The sequence below is a fragment of the Mesocricetus auratus genome, unplaced genomic scaffold (assembly GCF_017639785.1).
Source record: "Mesocricetus auratus isolate SY011 unplaced genomic scaffold, BCM_Maur_2.0 Super-Scaffold_100008, whole genome shotgun sequence".
NCBI classification, from domain to species: Eukaryota; Metazoa; Chordata; class Mammalia; order Rodentia; family Cricetidae; genus Mesocricetus; species Mesocricetus auratus.
The window spans coordinates 6,654,087-6,674,919 of NW_024429192.1; the positions used below are offsets into that span (position 1 = coordinate 6,654,087).

The 20,833-nt window shown below is 43.1% G+C and overlaps 1 protein-coding gene across 18 annotated transcripts in view; it reads left to right on the plus strand.

Moving 5' to 3' along the window:
• The window catches only part of Synj1 (synaptojanin 1), a 72,946-nt gene that overhangs the window by 46,858 nt on the left and 5,255 nt on the right, over window positions 1-20,833 (plus strand). For 7 of the 18 annotated variants that reach the window (XM_013116178.3, XM_013116179.3, XM_005073817.4 and 4 more), the window contains 16 exons: window positions 200-340; window positions 432-624; window positions 874-1,032; window positions 3,684-3,840; window positions 4,328-4,445; window positions 4,538-4,753; window positions 6,889-6,967; window positions 9,361-9,523; window positions 12,128-12,337; window positions 13,269-13,403; window positions 14,057-14,095; window positions 16,064-16,111; window positions 17,134-17,172; window positions 17,315-17,385; window positions 18,818-18,926; window positions 19,131-19,348. In XM_013116178.3, the coding sequence (XP_012971632.2) occupies window positions 200-340; window positions 432-624; window positions 874-1,032; window positions 3,684-3,840; window positions 4,328-4,445; window positions 4,538-4,753; window positions 6,889-6,967; window positions 9,361-9,523; window positions 12,128-12,337; window positions 13,269-13,403; window positions 14,057-14,095; window positions 16,064-16,111; window positions 17,134-17,172; window positions 17,315-17,385; window positions 18,818-18,926; window positions 19,131-19,348 (2,095 nt within the window). Of the gene's footprint in view, window positions 1-199; window positions 341-431; window positions 625-873; window positions 1,033-3,683; window positions 3,841-4,327; window positions 4,446-4,537; window positions 4,754-6,888; window positions 6,968-9,360; window positions 9,524-12,127; window positions 12,338-13,268; window positions 13,404-14,056; window positions 14,096-16,063; window positions 16,112-17,133; window positions 17,173-17,314; window positions 17,386-18,817; window positions 18,927-19,130; window positions 19,349-20,471; window positions 20,517-20,833 lie in introns of those variants that run through there. The other 11 variants (XM_013116181.3, XM_013116182.3, XM_013116188.3 and 8 more) reach the window with 8 other exon arrangements.

Here is a 20,833-nt window from a genome sequence, read left to right on the forward strand (position 1 = left end):
GGTCGTCAGGCTTGGCAGCCACTCATAGAGGAGTTGTACAGTAGATTTTGAAATGCTGTATTACTTTGGTTAAGCTGCAGGTAGGTTTTTCTTTTTATTGGAAACAAAAAACAGGTTGTATGACGTTGTCTTCCCTTTAAGTAATCAGGTGTGTAAGCGTGTGGTCCCTTCCTAAAGACCCTCTCTGCTGCTTTGGTAGCACAACAAACCAGAAGCTGTGGGCCGCGGAGCTGCAGAAGACCATCTCCAGGGACAACAAGTATGTCCTGCTGGCCTCCGAGCAGTTGGTGGGCGTCTGCCTGTTTGTTTTCATCAGACCGCAGCATGCCCCTTTTATCAGGTCAGTAGCAGACACTCCTGTGCTCCTCCCGCTCAATGACAAAGTCCTGGCGCGCGCAGCGTCATCTCTGCCGTTTGTGACTGTGTTAAAGGGATGTTGCTGTCGACACCGTGAAGACCGGCATGGGAGGCGCGACTGGAAATAAGGGAGCAGTTGCCATCCGCATGCTCTTCCACACCACCAGCCTCTGCTTTGTCTGCAGCCACTTTGCTGCGGGGCAGTCACAAATCAAAGAGAGAAATGAAGATTTTGTGGAGATAGCACGGAAGTTGAGTTTTCCCATGGTAAGCTTCTGCTGTTTATGCTGTAAGATAAACCTTTGGATTGTATTTTAATGTACCCTGCATTTTATGTCAGCCAGTTTGGAAGAGTTAAAGCAGTTCTTAGAAACATCAACGATACCTATCGACTTTGTCTTGCTGCTATTGGTTCAAGAAACAGTGTTGATAGCGGCAGGCACATCTGAAGCTTGAACAGTCATGCGCAGTACATAACTATTGTTGTGAACTTCAGATGCCATCTCATGTTTCCAGGGAAGGATGCTGTTTTCCCATGACTATGTATTTTGGTGTGGTGATTTCAACTATCGAATTGATCTTCCTAATGAAGAAGTTAAAGAGCTCATAAGGCAGCAAAATTGGGATTCTCTTATAGCTGGGGATCAACTCATCAATCAGAAGAATGCGGGGCAGGTAAGTGCACACTGGAAAGATAGTTGTGTTACAAAGGGGGCTTTTGGAGGGCTAGAGGGACTGCTCAGCAGTAAGTGCACTCGCTCTCGCAGAGACCCAAGTTTGATACCCAGTGCCCAGTCATTGAGCAGCTCACAACTGCCCATAACTCCAGTTCCAGGGGTCCAGTTCCCCTTCTGGCCTTTGCATATTCCTGCACATTACACAGTACACATACAGCCAAGCAGGCATAAACAGGTGCACAAAGTTAAGAAGAAATATAAGGTTTTTCTTCCTAAGCAAAAAAGAGAGAAAATAAGAGGATTTGGGGGCCAGGGAGATGGGGAGGGGATTTAAATCACTTTCCATGCAATTTTGAAGTTCTAAATTTGATCTCCAGAACCTACACAAAAAGCCCCAGATGAAAATCCTTGTTCAGGGGCATGCACCTGTAATTTGCAGGTAGGTAGGAGATAGACAGACAGATAGATGAGACAGGTAGATAGGAGATAGACAGACAGACAGATGAGACAGGTAGATAGGAGATAGATAGATAGACAGATAGACAGACAGACAGACAGACAGACAGATAGATAATTAGGTAGATAGACAGAGAGATGAGAATCATCCAGCTGCCGAGGTTGTGGGACAGCCAGCCAGGGTATGCTGCACTGGAGAATGAAGACAAACCCTGCCTCACTGAGTGGAGGGTGAGAACCAACTCACAGAAGTTGTCCTCTGACCTCCACATGTGCCCTGGGTCATATACATACTTACACATAAAATAACAAGCATGCAATAAATTAAAATTGTAAAAGGAGGGTATGAATTTTGACAATACCATGTTTTCTTATACTGCACTGGGAGCTGTTTTACATACCTGTGGCTAAACATACAGAATTGTTTTTTTTTTCTTGAAAGAATGAAAGATTAAAAATAAGAAAGAAATGGGAAGACAGAATGAAAAAGTATACATTAATGTGTCTATAAGCTGTACTTTGAAACAGAAGGTTTGTAATTTTAGGGGATGATAAGTAGTGTGGAGTCTCAGATTAATTTGAAGTGGTTGGATGCCACTGGTGTATACTACCCGGGATTGTCATGTCCCTTTTAGACATCAGCTCTGTTATTTGAGGGTGACATCAGACTAGATGATTCCCAAAATTTCGTTGTCTTCTACTTTTTTTTAAAGATGGGGGCTAGACTGAGAATTGAACCTAGGTCCTCATGCAAGTGCTCTACTCCTGAGCCACAATTCCAGTGCTTCATAGAGTTCTGAATGTCTCATAGACAGGGCGATTTCCTTTATTCATGTTTTAAAGTTTCACTACTGGAAAGGTAAGTGGTAGGAAAAGGTGACATGCTAGCTTTGGGTGGCGCTGTTGTTACTCAGCTCTGTTAGAAGTGTTCACTGGAGAGGTAGGGGTTTTGTAGGAGACTACCCAGCACCTAAGAATAAAAGTATAGGACTAGAGAGATGGCTCAGTGGTCAGGAACACTTGCTGCCCTATCAGATGACCCTGAATCCAAAACCCAATTCTGGCCTCCATGGATGTGGGTGGTGGGTTTGCACACGTGCATATGCGCTCATACACACACACACACACACACACACACAACAGACGTAGGTTGCTCTCAGCCTTGATCTAAGAAGCTACTTCTTGTAGTGTCAGCAGTGAGTGGAGAGATGCCCAGCTGCCAGAGTCTGAGAATAAGACACCTGAGTGGTCAGCCCTAAACCACACACCCATATTACCCCACCACCACCATCAAGGTCAGTGCCAGAGTCTGAGAATAAGACACCTGAGTGGTCAGCCCTAAACCACACACCCATATTACCCCACCACCACCATCAAGGTCAGTGCCAGAGTCTGAGAATAAGACACCTGAGTGGTCAGCCCTAAACCACACACCCATATTAACCCACCACCACCATCAAGGTCAGTGCCAGAGTCTGAGAATAAGACACCTGAGTGGTCAGCCCTAAACCACACACCCATATTAACCCCCTCCCCCCCATCAAGGTCAGGGAGCATCTCAGGAAAAACAAGGGCACCAGGATAAGGAGTGCTGTGACAACACACCTGACGCGGGCATGAGCCCACACAAAACTTAGGACCAAGCCAGTCCGAATTGCAGCATAGAAGGGTGGGTGATCTCTGGGCCCCACACCTTACGGAGAGCCATTGACAGTTGATAGTTATTGGGGGTGGGGCATTAATATTTCTGAGACTGTCGTATGACCACTGATAGGTTTCCCATGCTCTAGTGCAATGGTTCTCAACCAGTGGGTCATGACCTTTTTGCTGGGGTCACCTAAGACCATTGGGAAACACATATATTTACAAAAACAATTTATGGTTGGGGTTACCCAACCATACATAACATGAACAGCTATGTTAAAGGGTAGCGGCATTAGGAAGGTTGAGAACCGCTGTTCTAGTAATGGCCCCATACCCGTGCACATGTGTACAGCCTAACTAGACTTAATGAGTTTCCAAAAGAAGACGTGATGCTGAGAGGGGTAGGGAGAATTCAGGGAGAAGTAGAGTGTATATTTGAGCCTGTTTCATTGCATGCGTAGTCTCCAAAACCAAGACACTCTTTAAACTTTTAAGCAAAAACATGAACCTTTATGTGTTTTGGAATAACTTTGTGTATGTTTATTTTAGATTTTTAGAGGATTTTTAGAGGGAAAAGTGACATTTGCTCCAACCTATAAATATGACTTGTTTTCTGAAGACTATGACACCAGTGAGAAGTGCCGCACCCCGGCATGGACAGACCGAGTCCTCTGGAGAAGGAGGAAGTGGCCTTTTGACAGATCAGGTGAGCAGTGGACTTTTTGATTTAGGTAAGTCAATGTGGATTTTATGAGGGGGAGAATGGTAAGCATTGAGCAACAATACGAGCTTTTTGTATACGAAGGCTATCAGCATAAAACAAGCATTTTCAAACAATCCGTGCTTATTTTCCAGTGACATGATTTCATGTAAAGTGAAGTGAGGAAGCACTGTTTTGTGAAATTGTTGATTGCAGCTGCGAAAATGACAGTTGGCTGTTGGGCTTTTATGAAGCAGGGTTTGGCGCTACCCAGGTCCCAGTAATCTTAGTGAGCACCGTTTCAGTTCTCCCCAGTGAAGAAGAAAATAGCGTGGCAGACATGTCTATAAGATCTCTGGGCTGTCTGCTTCCGGAGTTTTAACATGTTAGCCTCAGACTGCTGAGGCTCTACAAGGAAGTGGCACCTATTTGTATCATATGACCTCTCCTACTCATGTGGCCTTTCTTGAACTGTCTTTTATTCTGATTGCAGCTGAAGATGTGGATCTTCTGAATGCTAGTTTCCAAGATGAAAGCAAAATCCTTTACACATGGACCCCCGGCACTTTGCTGCACTACGGGAGAGCCGAGCTGAAGACGTCTGACCATAGGTTTAAACAGCCTCAGTTTTTAATGATTCTTGAAGTTTGTTTGAAGTAAACCCCTTAGGAACGTTTCTAATGCATGTCCTTTGTGCCTTAAGGCCTGTCGTTGCCCTGATTGATATAGATATATTTGAAGTTGAAGCTGAAGAGAGACAGAAAATTTATAAGGAAGTCATTGCAGTCCAGGGCCCACCAGATGGCACAGTGCTGGTCTCAATCAAAAGCACGGCACAAGAACATAATTTTTTTGATGATGCTTTGATCGATGAGCTCCTGCAGCAGTTTGCACACTTTGGTGAAGTCATACTCATCAGGTGAGTGAGGCGTCCGACCCAGAGTGTATCAGAGGCAGTAGTTTCTACCCCGGAAATCCTAATCTAGGGACTGGCTAGTGTGTACAAATCCAAACCAAAGAACTGTACTTGGGGTGTTGCTCAATAGCTCCTAGGTTTTGGCATTAAGTTCTCTACTTAAAATGAATAGTGAAACTTTCACATGAACAATTGAAGACAAGGTGGGTTTGAGTTCAGGAATGACCTCATCAAGATTCCTCTAGAATAGAGCAATGTAGTGAGCTCTGTGAGAATGAAGCTGTGGTCAGTTATTTTAGTGTTTAAGACAGAGAAAAGTAAAGGGACTAGTACCCCCGGATTCAGAGGCTGAGGCAAGAGGATTGTGAGGTCAAAGCCAGCAGACTAAATAGAGAGCATGTAAATAACTGCCTGTAGAAAATAAATCACCGGGAGGGATTTGTTGTTACTCCTGAGTTTAAGAAAGGTGACGTTTAAGGTTGTTACAAATGGTAAACGTCCCATTGCCAGCCAGCAGAGATGTGAACTATAGGAGCATCTGTCCCAGTCCCAGCTCCCTGCTGACCAACCACGTGCCTCTCACATGCAGCAGTTGACCGTCATGTGTGTCTTTTCATTCCTCTGCATGTTGTCCATTTGCTTCTGGTACTGCAGAGGAGCAGTGGAGACATGAAAGACATGGCGTGTGCTTATAGTCCACTTGGAAAAGTCACTGCAGTGGCTTCTCCAGGTCTGTAGAATGAAGACGGGGAGTCTGTGGAGTAGAGCTCAGCCTGAGACACACGAGGTCCTTTCTGGAAGCAGAGGGACAAATGGAGAGAAACTGTGTTCAGACTTCAGACGCTTTGAGTTTTCTTACCCTTCCCCCACATCTTTGAGAACAGTGTATTTTAAATCTTCAAAATCTTATGAAATCCGAGCCTGAGAGATGGCTCCATGAACGAAGGCACTACGTGAGTGCCGTCCCTGGGCTCCGTGTAAGGATGGGAAGACAAAGCCAAGTCCCCAGAGTTGTCCTCTGACCTTCGCAGGCATGCCTGGGCAATAATGAATACATCAGCTTCTAAAAGACTTAGAAACGAACAAGCCGCTCTAGAAAGTACACTGTATAATCTCCCAGGTTTACAGATGACAGTAAGCCTTGCCAAGTATAGAATGTCAGACCACCGGAAACATCTGTGAACCGTGTGAGTGGGCAGCAAGTAGCTTCATGAGCAAATGTAAAATACAGCATTGACTGGAAGACCCTAAATGGTACAAGAGAGAGAGACTGGTAAAGGAGCAGGAACTTGTGTCTTTTTAACTCCCTAGCTTCTTCCTAGTTCAGAATTGAAGCTCAAACCTTTCCTCTGAGCATTGTCAACATTAGGGAAAGTGTTGATAGGAAACTGGGTGTCACTGTGATTAAAAAAAAGCATGGAGTGCTGATAAAGGAGCGTGGGGTGAAAGCAGAGCAGAGGTGGGTGTGGAGGTATGCAGCTGGGGTCTCGGTGCAGCCGCAGACAGCAGACGGTGCTTGGAGCTCGTGACGCTGGGACACCTAAAGCAGCCTTGCAGGCGGGCAGCTGTCCTCCACCACCAACCATTTGGTAGCATTTAAGTCAGAATACCATCCCTGTGTCTTTCAAATGGCAACATTCTTGTAACTTAAAATTTCATGCCAGAGAAGCCGAGTCAGTTATCTTGATCATGCCTGAGTGGTTATAGTCCATGTGCACTTAACTTAAGTAGCATAGTTTGGTACACTTTTATTTCTTAAAATCCACAATCTTTTAGACTCTGAGCATGAGACAAAAAGGTTTTCTCCATACAGCTGGGGAAAGCCGGTTTGCAGAATTTCCTTTGGAAGTAATCAGTGACTCTTCAAAATGTGTCCTTTGTTTCATTTTCTCCTTTTGGGGTGTTTCCTATTTCCCAGAGAGGAAGAAGTGTCTTGTGCAGACAAACACCTAACCCTAAGCTCCTTGTGACCATTAGTTGGGTTGTTTGGAGTTTCCTTCTTAATTGAAGGAAATGGCCTGCAGGAAAGTCACTGAAATGGTGAAAGTGCCCCACTGTGGAGCCAGGAGATGCAGCTTCTAACCCAAGGGTCACCTTGAAAGGGGCTCTCTTATGTATCCCCTTTCTTTTTCTTAAAGATTCGTAGAAGATAAAATGTGGGTTACATTTTTGGAGGGCAGCTCTGCCTTGAATGTTCTGAGCCTAAATGGAAAAGAGGTAAGGTAGATTTGATGATTCTAAACCATTTGAAATGTCTGAAGATATGTTTACAAGCATGCTATGAGAGTGTCTAAATGTATTTTCAGTTAAGGAAAATAGAAGACTGAACTACATGTGGGTTACTTAATATTCTTATTTAGTTGTTTGCCTAATTTAGGGTTATTTTATTTTCTCCTTAGAGATATTAACCATTGACAGAAATGGAAAGGAACACATGTGTACTGCCTAATTTGATTTCTACCATATTTAATGCAAAATATTACCAATTTTTAATTAAGGACCGACATTCCAGCTCTTCTGTATGTTATCAAGTGGAGGGCATTTCTGTTTACAAGACCACGGCAGAAGGTCCCCATCATTTCCAGGGAGTTACCTGGAAGCTGCTAAGGAAAGGCTCTGATCCCCTTCCCTTTTCCAGCATGGATACATAATTGCCACAGATGGCAACCACGTCACATTGTAGCACTTTCAAATGTAACTGCTGGGGATGGCCTAAGCCTGTGATTTGTCACTGGTGCGGAAGTACACCAGTGACCAGGAGTAATTATGCTTCTGTGAAAGGTTAAATCTGTCCATTTTTATGAGTCCATTTTTGTTTGTTTCTTTTGTTTTATGTTTTTTGGCTTTTTGTGACAGGGTTTCTCAGTATTGTTTTGGAGCCTATCTTTGAACTGGCTATGTAGACCAGGCTGACCCCAAACTCAGAGATCTGCCTGCCCCTGCCTCCTGAGTGCTGGGATGAAAGGCGTTCACCACCCGCCACCTACCGGCTGTTTTTTGTTTTTGAAGCTAAATCCTGCATTGCTAAGTGTATGGTCAGTAGAGACCAAATTCTGCACTGTTTCTCCAGTAGTGAGAAGTCCAGAGCTGATCAGCTTTCTCTTGTCATCATGTTACTGTTGCTTTCTTGAAGAAACATATCTGCATATATCGAGTTTGGTTTTTTTGTTTTGTTTTGTTTTTAATGCAGTACTGATATATTCATATCAAAATGAATTAGAAAAAACCAAAATGCAAGATAATATTTAGCTTACCCTTTTAGAAGTCACACATTTCTAAACCTTTAATGTGTTGCCTTTGTTAGAACCACTAATTTAACCCTAATTTTTTTCAGAGAAAAATCTGAAGCATCTGGGCATGGTGATCCCAGCTCTTGGTAGTCTAAGGCAGGGATCTCACTGAATTTTTAGGCCAACCTGGCCTACACAGTGAGACTGTGTCTCAAAAAATAAAAAGCATCTCACACACGCAGACAAATAATAAAAAATACAAGTGTTTTTTAATATATTTGCTAACTATAGAAGATTTTTGTTGATTTAAAAAATGATTTGTGAAATATGTAGGTAAATGATGAATTCAGTTGAGTTTAATACTTGGGCCTGATAAGCAAGTAAGAGATTTAAGGCCTCTGGCTTCACAGCTTAGGTGGTGTTAGACAAGCCGCGCTGTTCAAGTGAGTAGCTTCCGACCTCTGTGCCTTCAGGAGTCCTGAGAGCAGTAATACTTGGAGCTCGAGTCTGTTCACAGTGTGCCAGCTGTCAGCACACTCTCGACCATAGCTACACAGGTCATTTATAAATATTTTAAAAGTTTAAATCTTCTTCCGACTAAGGAACACTTCAAACCAAAGAAAGTTAAACTGTGTGAAAGAGCTTGTGGCTAGGAAGCTGGTCTGTTGTATGGTATGGGCTGTAAGTGAGAGCTTCTCCTGTATGTCATCTCCATATCCTTGACAAAAGAGTCCAATGCCCAACAACAAAGTTTAAAGAACTTAAAAATGCAGAGACAGTATAACTTGATTGTAACATATAGGTGGTTTTAGTAAATCATATTTAGGTCTAAAAGTCACTTAAATGTATAAGGAAAACTGAAGGCTTGCTTTATAAGTTTCAGACATTCTATTTACAGAACAGTTAACTTTTGTGTAAGATTTAAAATAATCTTCACACAACACTCTCCCGACATTTGAGATGCTAACACCATAGGTTAGCACATAGCAGCACGCAGTGACCAGATTAGAGAGGTCGAAATGACAGCAAGCATATGCAAGGCTGTCTGTGTCTTCTGCAGTTGTTATGATGTAGGAGCGCTTGTTTAATCTATGGATCCAAATTGGAATTATACAGCAGACTAGCAGTAGTTTGTACTTGTTGGGTAGAGATACTGGCCAGAGAAAAGGAATCCTAACGGTTTTAGCATCATCAGCTTTTAAAGGAAGAATGGTGAACATCCTGCACATGGGAATTTTTCAGTATGTGTGGAAGAATTTATTTAGACTAGAATCCAACTACACTGTTGATGCCCTGCATAATGTAACATAGGCATCCTTCTCCGACCTTAGTTTCTGTGGTAACAAATTTTTCTCCTGTATCTTTTTTTACATCAACTAGTTACTAAATCGGACTATAACAATCACTTTAAAAAGTCCAGACTGGATCAAGAATTTGGAAGAAGAGATGAGTTTAGAGAAAATCGGTGCCACGTTGCCCTCATCAACAAGCTCCACCCTGCTTGGTGAGGATGCAGAGGTGACAGCCGACTTCGACATGGAAGGTTCGTATGTTGAGCAGGCGTACTCTGCATGTTGTTTGCTCCCTCCCAGCACTGACAACTTTGGATCCCAGTCACCTCTCTCCTGAACACAATATTAATCAGTTTGTCTGATTACCTTAGACTTGGTAACCTATATGCTATTTTATCATTTAATAGTAAATACACTTGACTATTTTAGTTTCTGTATGATAAAAGCACAGAATGGTGTTTTGTATGTGCCAGTTTGTGCCAATAATTATAGTTAAGCAGAAGTTCCAAATGATTTTTCTTACTGCCGAAACAATTTCATAATAATTACTACAAAAGAAATGTTCCAGAGGAATTCAGAGAGCTCCCAAGTGACTAGGAATACACCCATGTGAAACTGAACCCATGCATATAAAGGATCTACTTCAGTTGAACTTTTGAGACAAATTATCTGGGTACTGTAGTTTTCTTAAACATTATTTGAAAGTACGTTTGCTTTCTAATACTATATATGTGTGAGCATCGTTTTCATTAGGATATATTTTGTGATAGAGTAAATGTTTAATGTGTGTAAGACCCTGGGTTCCATCACTGGCCTCCCCAAAAATGCATACCTGACTCTACACTGCTAGATAACACTTCTAAGCTAAACATCTTTTATGATAATCACTAGCTTTTATATTGATCAATTAGTTGATCCACACATAAATATGTAGTTTTTGGATACCAAGTTGTGTTGGATCCTTTTCTAGTTGTGGCAAAATATCTTCAGAAACAAGTTAAGGAGAAGGTGTTTATTTTGGCTCATGATTTCAGAGGTTCAGTCCTGGGTTGGTTTGATTGGTCCATACACTTGGAGGAGCATCCTGGAGGCAGGATCGGATGGTGGAAGCTGGTCTTCTCAGCAGATAAGCAAAGAAGGGGGCGTGTACATGAGAGGAGGCCAGGGCAGGAAATGGACCCAGACAAGCTGCAAATCCTATGACCATGGTTTCTATTAGCTCCTTCTAGAGCTCACTGTTTACTAGGTGTTTTACACAATCATAGTGATAATGGTGTAATAATGAATGTTAGTTAGTGTGGTACCTCATGAGAAAGTTTTTAGTTTAAGAAAAATAAAATTAAGGGACTGGAGAAATGGATCAATGAGTGGTTAAGAGCACTGGCTGCTGTTTGGAGGACCCAGGTTTGTTTCCCAGCACCCATGGGGTGAATCTGTAACTCCAGTTCCATGGGGTCTGATGCCTCTTGTGGCCTCTTCAGGAACTGCACTTGTGTTACACATACGTATGCAAACAGAACTCTCATGCACATAAAAATAAAAACATTTTAAAGTCAAGAAAAGAAAGTATAAACAGGTCCATGATATCTCATCCCTCAGAGAGATGAGTGAAAAAATAAGGACAGGATGCTGTTAGTGACCTTTGTAACAGTAATTTTGTGGTATGGTAAAACAAGATGGTGAAATTGCTCTGGGTGGAAGGTCAAGAAGTAGGGAGCCTGAGAATACTGCTAAAAGGGGCTGGCACAGCAGTGGAGACTGATACTGTGAAAGCGTTGACGGAACTGCAAGGCCTCTGAGGAAAGTGGGGTACCCTGGACCCCTCCATCCTACCCAGCCATGCCTTAGTATCAGCTGTGTGGCAACAGTGCCACTCGCAGGACGCCCTTGGTGAAGGAGGCTCTGTCCCCAGACCTCTTCATTGTGAACTTGAAGTACTCACAATGTTTGTAGGAACGGGACAATCCCGTTTCAGGGAACTTGAGATGCTTTGAGACAGTGTTTCTGGCAAAAGGGAATGAGAGAAATAAACAAGAAATGAAAATTTTCAGGCAACCTGGGGGACCCAAAGGAGACTGGAAACTACAGACGCTGTTATTCTGAGGGTGAGGTTTGTGCAGTTTTCTTCAGGAAGGGCACCCTGAGCAGTGGGCTGTGAGGTCCCGTAGTGGGGCTGACGCATGAGGCTTTGTCGGCCCTGGGCAGTGGGAGAATCATGCAGCTGTGGTGCTTAAGTGAAGGAGGCCACACAGGGGGGCTAAAGATGCCAGGGCACACGCCCTGGACCTGGGGAAGGGAAGAAAGGAGCAAGGACTGAGAGCGTGAAATGTTGCAGAGCAGTGAGTGCCCCAGAGGGTGTCTAGTCCAAGGGTGTGCTGTCCAGTGTGGGAGCGACCCTGTCAGCGAGGGCAACACCGCGGCATTCGGGTGGTTCTGCTTGCTGTCCATAGGGCTTTGTGCAGAAAGCTGGTAGGCCCACTTAGCATGTGCTTCCTGCTTATTCCTGGATGACTGACTAGTCCTTAGTTCTGCACTGGGAGGGAAGGGTGGAGATCTCTGAGGAAGTGGGAAAAGGGTGTCCCATAGACTCCTCCTTAAACATAGGACTTGGAAGGAAGACCGATGCTCTGGCTGCGAGTCCTGTTGCACAGGGTACCCTGACCCCACTTTCCAGCCCTTAGGTAGTTGCAGTTGGGACCTGACAGGAGAAACGGCATCCGTGTTGGGTGAAAACTCTTGAAGTTAAAGCGCAGTTCTCAACCTGTGGTCACGACCCCTTGGTATCTTTAGCCCTGTAAAGCCTAATGTGTGAGACGTTAAGGTGCTGGTGTCTCTCGTGGCCTTGCTTTGGACAGGTGACGTCGATGACGACGGTGCTGAAGTAGAGGAGCTTCTTCCACAGCACCTGCAGCCGTCCTCAGGCTCCGGCCTCGGCACTTCTCCAAGCTCCTCGCCCCGGACCAGTCCCTGCCAGTCACCTACAGTGCCAGAGTACTCCGCACCGTCTCTTCCCACCAGACCAACCCGGGCACCAGCAAGAACTCCAGGGCCTCCGAGTTCACAGGGTGTGCACTTTACTTTAAATGTCTGTGACTGTCTAGACAGCTTGTTTGAATTTTGGAGAACTGCTGTATCCTAGTTTGCTTTCTGTTGCTGTGATAAAACACTGACCAGAACCAGCTTGGGGAAGAAAGGGTTCACTAAGGGAATCCAGGACAGGAGCTCTAGGAAGAATCTGGGGTCAGCTGATGCAGAGGCCGTGGAAGACTGCTTCCTGGCCTGCTCCCTGTAGCCAGCTCAGCCCGCTGTCCTATTCCACCTGGACCACCTGCCCAAGGCTAGCGCCACCCGCAATGGTCTGGGCCTTCCCACACCAGTCATTAATCAAGGAAATTGGCCCTCAGGCCTATCTGATGGAGGCAATTAATTTCTCAGTTGAGTTTACTTCTTCCTCACTGACTAACGCGTATCAAGTTGACGAAAACTAACCAGTAAACATTGTTTAGCTTTTCAGCCCATGCACTGAGTGCCCTGTAGACAGGAGGCATATTTCCCTGACCATAAATAACTCTTAGTGAGTGTAACACTCCTCATTGCTATCACTAATGAGAATCCTATTGATGTGGTTAAGGTTGTCTGTTTTATTTACAACCTGTGATTTTCTATTCTAGGATAAGAACCCTTGACTATGTGGGCTCCCCTCCCCCTTCTTTGCAGGCCAGCAGGTTGTGTAAACAGTAAATTTTGTTCCTTAATGGAACTCCTCAGCAAATCAGCATTCGGCACCTTTGCCACGTAGGAAGTCAGCACGGGGTAGCACCATGGTTCCAGAAGGTGGTTCCTGTAGACTGCTGCTTTATTCACACCGAATATGGTTTACTCTTTCTTTAGTGCACACAAGTTTTAGAGGAGAAAATTGGGGCATTAGTCATTACATATGCACATTCCTCCCCACTAGCCCCTGGTGGAACCTGATCTGACCTCCTCACTTTTTAGGTTCTCCAGCTGACACCCAGCCAACAGCCCAGAAGGATGCTTCCCAGACCTTAGAGCCCAAGAGGCCACCCCCTCCACGCCCGGTTGCTCCTCCAGCGCGTCCTGCCCCGCCCCAGAGACCTCCGCCACCTTCAGGTAACCTGTTACCAGTTACTCTTAGGATGCCTGCCTAACTAAAAGTCCTCCTCCTCCTCCTCCTCCTCCTCCCTCCTCCTCCACCTCCTCCTCCTTCTCCTAAAAGCATTGTGGGTGTTTTCATACTTTTAGACTGGGTTTGTTTGGGTTTGTATGATCATTGTTATTCCTTAAGCTTTTCCAAAGGACTCAGGAACAGCAGGACAGTGTGTCTGTCCAGCAGAGTTCTCAAGCATGTGTCTGCCTGCCTCTTTGCCTATGCACTGGGAAAGCTTGTCTGGGTCTTACTAATTTGATGTGCTTAGGCATGTATGACGTTCTTGAATAAAACTGGGTTTAATTTTTTTAAATTTCTCATCTGTAGCTTTATAAAGACAATTAGCATTTATTAATTTATGGAAATTTTATTTTAGAACTGAAGAGCATACATACTTTTAATATGTTTTACATGTGTCTTTAAATGTTCTCTTGGCTACATACAATGTTCACTTCCTGTGTGCAAATGCATTGAATGATAGCTTTGTGTACTGTCTAGATTTTTACATAATCATACATGATATGTGCTATCATGACTATTGGAGCAGACCTTGACATTTCAACTCTTTATTTAATGTCATTTCCTTTCTGCTGCCTAATTTCTTATGAACTATAAGGGGCTAGGAGTCCTGCACCTGCTAGAAAAGAATTTGGAGGTAACCATTTACATTTGCTATCCTGTGTGAATGCTGGCTTATGGTGTTCTGGAGTTGGAACTCTATAACTCAGGAGACAGTTTAGGCCTGTTTGGTAAGGGTCAGAATGATTGACATTTATACTCCATGTTATAAAGTTCCAAACTTTATATATTCCTGTTAACATACTAGAGCTTAGTTTTATCTGTGAATAGAACTAATAAAACTGTGTCTTATTTTGCATTTCGAGTAACTTTGTTAAATTGTTGCATCATTTGTTTGTGTAAAACTATGATTTTCTTTTCAGTGAGGTAAGCTTTATTCAGTATTGGATGCATTATTTACAAAGTAATGCAGGCTGGGCAGTGGTGGTACACACCTATAATCCCAGCACTTGGGCGGCAGAGACAGGCGAATCTCTATGAGTTCGAGGCCAGCCTGGTCTACAGAGCGAGTTTCAAGACTGTTACCCAGAGAAACCCTGTCTCGAAAAAACCAAATAAATAAATAAATAATAACAATAACAATAATAGTTTATTTAGTTAACATGAAAACTTAAAGTAGGGCCGGGAATGTACCAAGTGTGCTTACCTGGTATGTGCAAGTCATGGATTCAGTCCATAGCACTTAAACACACACAGAGGTGAAACTGGCAGCTCATTCCGAAGGATTTGTCACTGAGTACATTTCCTCTAACTCTCAATAGAGATGGAGATTGTGAAAATAAGTAAGTAGATGATAGATGGATGATGGATAGATGGATAGAGATGGATGGATGGATGGATGGAGAGAGATAGACATAGAGGATTGATGGAGAGAGAGATGGATGGATGGATGGATGGATGGATGGATGGATGGATGGAGAGAGAGAAGGATGGATGGATGGATGGATGGATGGATGGATGGATGGATGGATGGATGGAGAGAGAGAGATGGATGGATGGGTGGATGGAGAGATGGATGGGTGGATGGAGAGATGATGGGGAGAGAGATGGATGGATGGATGGATGGATGGAGGGAGATAGATGGAGATGGAGATTGCCCCCGTTCTCAGAGCTTAGCAGCTCCAGCATTAATGCTCCTAAAGCCCTTGGCTGTACAGAGTTGATGTCTTCAGCTACTGTCATTGTTGGTGAACTGAGACTCAAGCCAGCTGTGAGCAGCTGACACTGCTCAGGTGATTACTTTGGTGACTGTGTAATAAAGACACGTATATGATTTGAACAGTATAACTTTTATGAAAACATTTTTTAATTTCAAAAATCGTTTATTTTGGCCGGGCGGTGGTGGCGCATGCCTTTAATCCCAGCACTCGGGAGGCAGAGGCAGGCGGATCTCTGTGAGTTCGAGGCCGGGCTAGACCGATAGCCTCCAAAACAATACAGAGAAACCCTGTATTGTAAAAACCAAAAAAAAAAAAAAAAAAATCATTTATTTTTAGGGTGAATTCCACTTTACTAGGAAACCAATCTGTAGAAAATAAATTTTGAAATAAACATGTGAAAACATTAGCAAACAAGTAGCTTACTTACAAATGTGTTTCCATTTTAAAAATGCTTCTCTTCATAATTCTTCTACAGATTATTTTATTCTACAACTAGTAATCCTCTGAGACAGTGAGCCCAGAGAATACATCAGGAACTAACTCCTAAGACTTATGCCCTTTTGTAGTCATTTAAGATGACTTGAAACTTTGTTTATGATTATTTTCCTTTTGACTATTGAATAATGTATTAGTAATCTAGGTATAAGAAATGAGATGATTATAAAGTTTTGCATTAGACTTTTTGGTTCCTTACTGCTGGTAATTTCAGATATGCAAAGGAAGCTGTGTTCCTGCTTTTGAGGAATCAGTTCTGAGCTAAAGTCGCTTTGATAACTTCCAAAGATGTAAAGCAGTGAGAAACCCTTCATGAGAATAATTGTGTGCCTTTCATCCTATGCTCTGGGCTCTGAACAATACATAGCTTTTGTTCTTTCTCTAAAAAGGTGTTGGAGCCCCTCCCAGTCCTGGGGTAGCTAGGAGAGAGATGGAAGGTAACAAGACTTTTGCATTATAGATACGGTTCTTGTTCCAAGTGTCAACCCTCCAGTGTTTCATGGCTCACTAAATCCTACCGAAATCCACACCTCTCCTTGTCCTTATACACACCTCGTGTTTTTCTCTTTCCCTTCTGTGTTGTACATATATTTAGTTCCCAATGGATATCCATTTAATGTCTTATCCCTGAGGTTCCTGTGTTGTTCATACCTAGTCCTGTGTACCTGGACTATGAGATCACTGTTGAAAGAAGCATACCTTCATTTTCTTTTCCTGAATAAGTCACTTGTTTACCAATGCTCCTGATTAGCCTGAAGGTTCATAAACTAGTAACTGTAAGGTCCTAGAATCTAGTGTTTTATAGTTTCTTCTATAAAAGATGTTTCTAAATATTTTGGTATTGAGCTAGATTTACTTAAAAGACCACTAAAATTGGGGCCATTTGTTAAGACTACAATTATTTATGGACTACCATATTTGGTATAACCATCGAATTTCTTCTCAAAATGGAAAATCTAAGATAACGCTTGATAGCATCTTTTACTCTTTCTATCCCCCAGAGTAATTTTCACTTCATCCTTAGGCCACCTTCCTGAGTTTGAGCCATACTATAACTTCATATAAGTATGTCTGGACCTGTCTTCTGTCTTAATCCTGGTAGTTTCTTGTAGATTTTGCAAGACTTCACTCTTAGATAATTCTACCCACAGTCAGCCCATACTATGACACTTAGCCTGTTAGGAACTGTGGCTCAGGAGCCTTTTGACAACTAAGCTGTTAAGGAGCAGGCAACCAGGTCTTCAAGGTCCATGGACAGAGGTCTGTGAAGACTGTCACGTTAGAAACTGTGCAGGTTCTCGAATGCTCCAGTTTCTGTCTTTACCAAAGCTAAGTGCTTGTTTTGTTGCCATCTCGTGCCTTTGTCTCTGCTGGCAATGAACAGCGCAGCCAGGTGATGCCACGCACTGTTGTTTTATTGTTTACTTATGACCGATTCTTTTTCCTTTCTGCTTCAAAGCACCCAAAAGCCCAGGAACAACACGGAAAGATAATATAGGTAAACACACTTGAATGTAGTTACTTTCTCTTAAAACTGGACCATGCAGTAGACACTTGGAATAGAAGTATATGGTTTCTTATTTCTTTTTACCTTTTTTTTAACTTTCTTAAATTCACACAATATGATGTCTTTATTTCAGGGCGTAGTCAGCCTTCACCTCAAGCAGGACTTGCAGGCCCAGGACCTGCCGGATATGCTGTAGCCAGACCGGTAAGTCACCCCTGGCCTGGGAGTTGAGAGGTATTTGTTCTAAGTTCTGATTTACAGATAATCTGTTTGTTACATTGGAGAGAATCAGGAGAAACCCCCCAGACCTCAGTTCTTCACCTCTGAAATAAGGGAGCTGGTGCTCTCCAAGCGATATCTCAACTCCAACCTTTCTCACATACTCCAAATGATTACACTAATTTATTTGAATAAAAATAACGTACTTAATTATGGTCACTAAATAAACATTTTGATGTCTCTTAAAATATGAAGAAGTAATGTATTTGGATAGCTGTTTATCATGTAGCCTATTTAATCAATAGAAATACAGAGATATCCTTCCAGCCAAGGTGGCATACAACCTTAATCTCAGCACTGAGGATTCAGGAGTAAGTGGATCTCTATGAGACTAAGGCCAGCATGGTCTATGTAATAAGTTTCAGAAGAGTTAGGACTATGTAGAGAGACCTTGTATTAAAAAAAAAAGTATTAAAGACTTAAATTATAAAATTATAATAGCATACTTAAACTGGTTCTAAAGATAAAAATAGGAAGGCAGATGGCTTACAAGGTTTTTTCGATACTTTATAAATCTGTGGTTGTCTGTTTAACATATGTTCTGTTATATTCATACGTTTCTATTATTCACTCAAATGAAATTTCTATGAGCTGTAACAGTTATTTGGAAAGAAAAAGACAGGGCCATAGGGATGGCTCAGTGGGTAGCAGGCTTGCTATGCAGGCCTGATGATCTGGGCGCCTGGTGTCTTACATCTGTACCCCCAGCATTTAGGTGGCAGAGGCAAGAAAAGTGCTATTGTGAGACCTTAGCTCAAAAAACCCGGACCCAAACAACAACAACAAAAAACAGTGTCTTTGGCCTTAGATAACTATTATAGGCTTAGACCATTCAACAAAAATACAAGAATAGAAAACATTTTCCACCAATATGTCTTCTGACTTATTTAGACAGTTAAGAATGCTATTTCATGGTTTCAAAACCCAGGGAGGGCAGAGGTGGCTCAGTGGCTAAGAGCATGGGCTGTTCTTCCAGAGAACCTGGGTTCAATTCTCAGTACCCACATGACAGCTCACGACTGTCTGAAGGGGATCTGACACCGTCATGCAGACATCCATGCAGGCAAAACGCCAGTGCACATAAAATAAAAGGAGTCACTGGAAAAAACTCTGGGATCGGTTGATTCTGAAGTCTCATAGTATGTAAGGCTTGTCTCCATCATGTATGCTTCCAGAGTGAACCACTCTTCATGAAGTCAGCACTGCTTGTGGTCAGGCCCTTGCCCTGCATGCAGCTCGCCAGGCACACATTTTTATCCTAGCACTGTTTCCCCTGTGCATGTCTTGACCTGAATTGAAAATATAGGTGATACAGCCACAAATGAAATTAATGTCACTAGTATGTTCCTATCTCTAGACAATTCCGGCACGGGCTGGAGTGATCAGTGCGCCTCAGAGCCAGGCCCGGGCATCTGCCGGAAGGCTAACCCCTGAAGCCCAGAGCAAGCCCCCGGAGACATCGAAAGGTAGGCATGCTGGGAGCACACTCTGCCCCAGGCTTCACCTTCTTCTCTTTCTCTCCCTCCATATAAAATCTAACTTACTCTCTTGTGCCCCTGGAAACGAGGCTGTTGCCATGGAGAAGGAAACGAGAATGCCTGCACACCTCCCTAAAGAAAGACAGCCTGGCTTTCAGCACATCGCTAACGTGACAATCCTTGGTGTTGCAGGTCCAGCCGTCCTTCCGGAACCACTGAAGCCTCAGGCTGCGTTTCCTCTGCAGCCTCCTCTGCCCCCACCTGCTCAAAAGCTGCAGGAACCTCTTGTCCCCGTGGCAGCACCCATGCCTCCTTCTGGCCCCCAACCGAATTTGGAAACCCCACCGCAGCCCCCACCTCGGAGCAGGTCATCGCATAGCTTGCCTGCAGACTCCTCACCACAGCTGCAAGTAAGTGTCACTGCTGAGCAAAGTGTCTCTGTATAGCGTAGAGCACACAGCACATTCTAAAGATGAATGTGTGGTGGGGTTTCCAAAGACATTGTAGAGGTGAAATGGCATGATACCTACAGCACATCCTTGGGTAGCTGATTAGGAAAAAGAAGAGGTCTGACCTTGAACCAGTATTTGTGCACTTATACAAGACACTTTATTTACTCTTGTACTGACCTTAATGACTGGCAACGATAAAGTGTATTATTTTGAGAACTTATGATTGAGCAACCTGTCTTATATGAGTGTTAATAACAATATAATTCCAGCATCAGTGGTTTTGATGTAATCCCAGACCAGTACATTGTGAGGCAAGAGGATCAGGGTCTGCATGCAGTCTTTGAAACCTAGGTGGACCCCAGGTAGATCCTGGCTCAGTGTTTAAGAAACTTAGAAGGCCCTGTGGTTTCCTTGAAACAGCAGAATGTAAGACATCTATAAAACAACTCAACCATGCTGAATGCAATAATATGTCAGCAGCACACGGGTGCGAGCTACTGAGCAAGCAGAGCACAAGGACCGAGAGAGCTCTCACTGAGCCCGACACTGCTGACTCAGGGCAGGTCCCAGACTGGCACTGTTTACCCGGCCCTACATGTGGAGCAGCAGTTCTTCAGTGCAGCTGTTGCTGGGACGTGCACAGGCTATTGTATGAGAATATACAGAAGTCCACAGGCACTTGTGCAAGGCCTTCCCATTGAGTGTGTTCCACAGAATCAATTTGAGCCTCAAGTATGACGTCATAAATATACCTTGCCTTACTGTTGCAAAGGTTAGACAGTAGAGAGACAGTGATAATGTGTAGATTTATGCACATGATTTAAGAAATCTTGTAATACATTTTAATACCATAGCACTTAGCTAAAACATGAAAACTAAGGCACTTTATGCTGGACTGACTCTTGTGACATGTCTTATTTGAAAATGTATTTAATAAAACTTTGTTTAAAATTAACAAAACTGAAAGAATAAAGAAGTGTTAAAAAGTATAAGTCCATGATTTGATTTAATCTGAAATACTGTGTATTGTCAGTAGCCTTTGAACATATTTTATGAGTAGTAACTTGCCCTTGTTTTACAGATAGATGGGTATATTGACCTACTTGGCAGATCATTTCTAACATAGGTCAGTATTGCAAAGCAGACAGGAAAGCAGCTAAGACTCAGATTAGTTATTGGCGGCTGGTATTTGCTAGGCTGCTGTTTACATTTCTGAAAACTAAAGAAAGCAATCGAAAAACTTAAGTGTTCTCAGTGGATGAATACTAAAAGTTACTCTGCTTTTTAGTTAAAGTGGAGGTGCTGAAGATACTTAATAGAAACTTCAGAGAATAAATATCTACTATTCTTTTCCCTCTACCTCCAACCTTAAAGACTTATTTCTGTACTACCTACTATTATTTAGAAAATTAGTCGGAATGCAGAAATCTTTGAAAGTAGCCA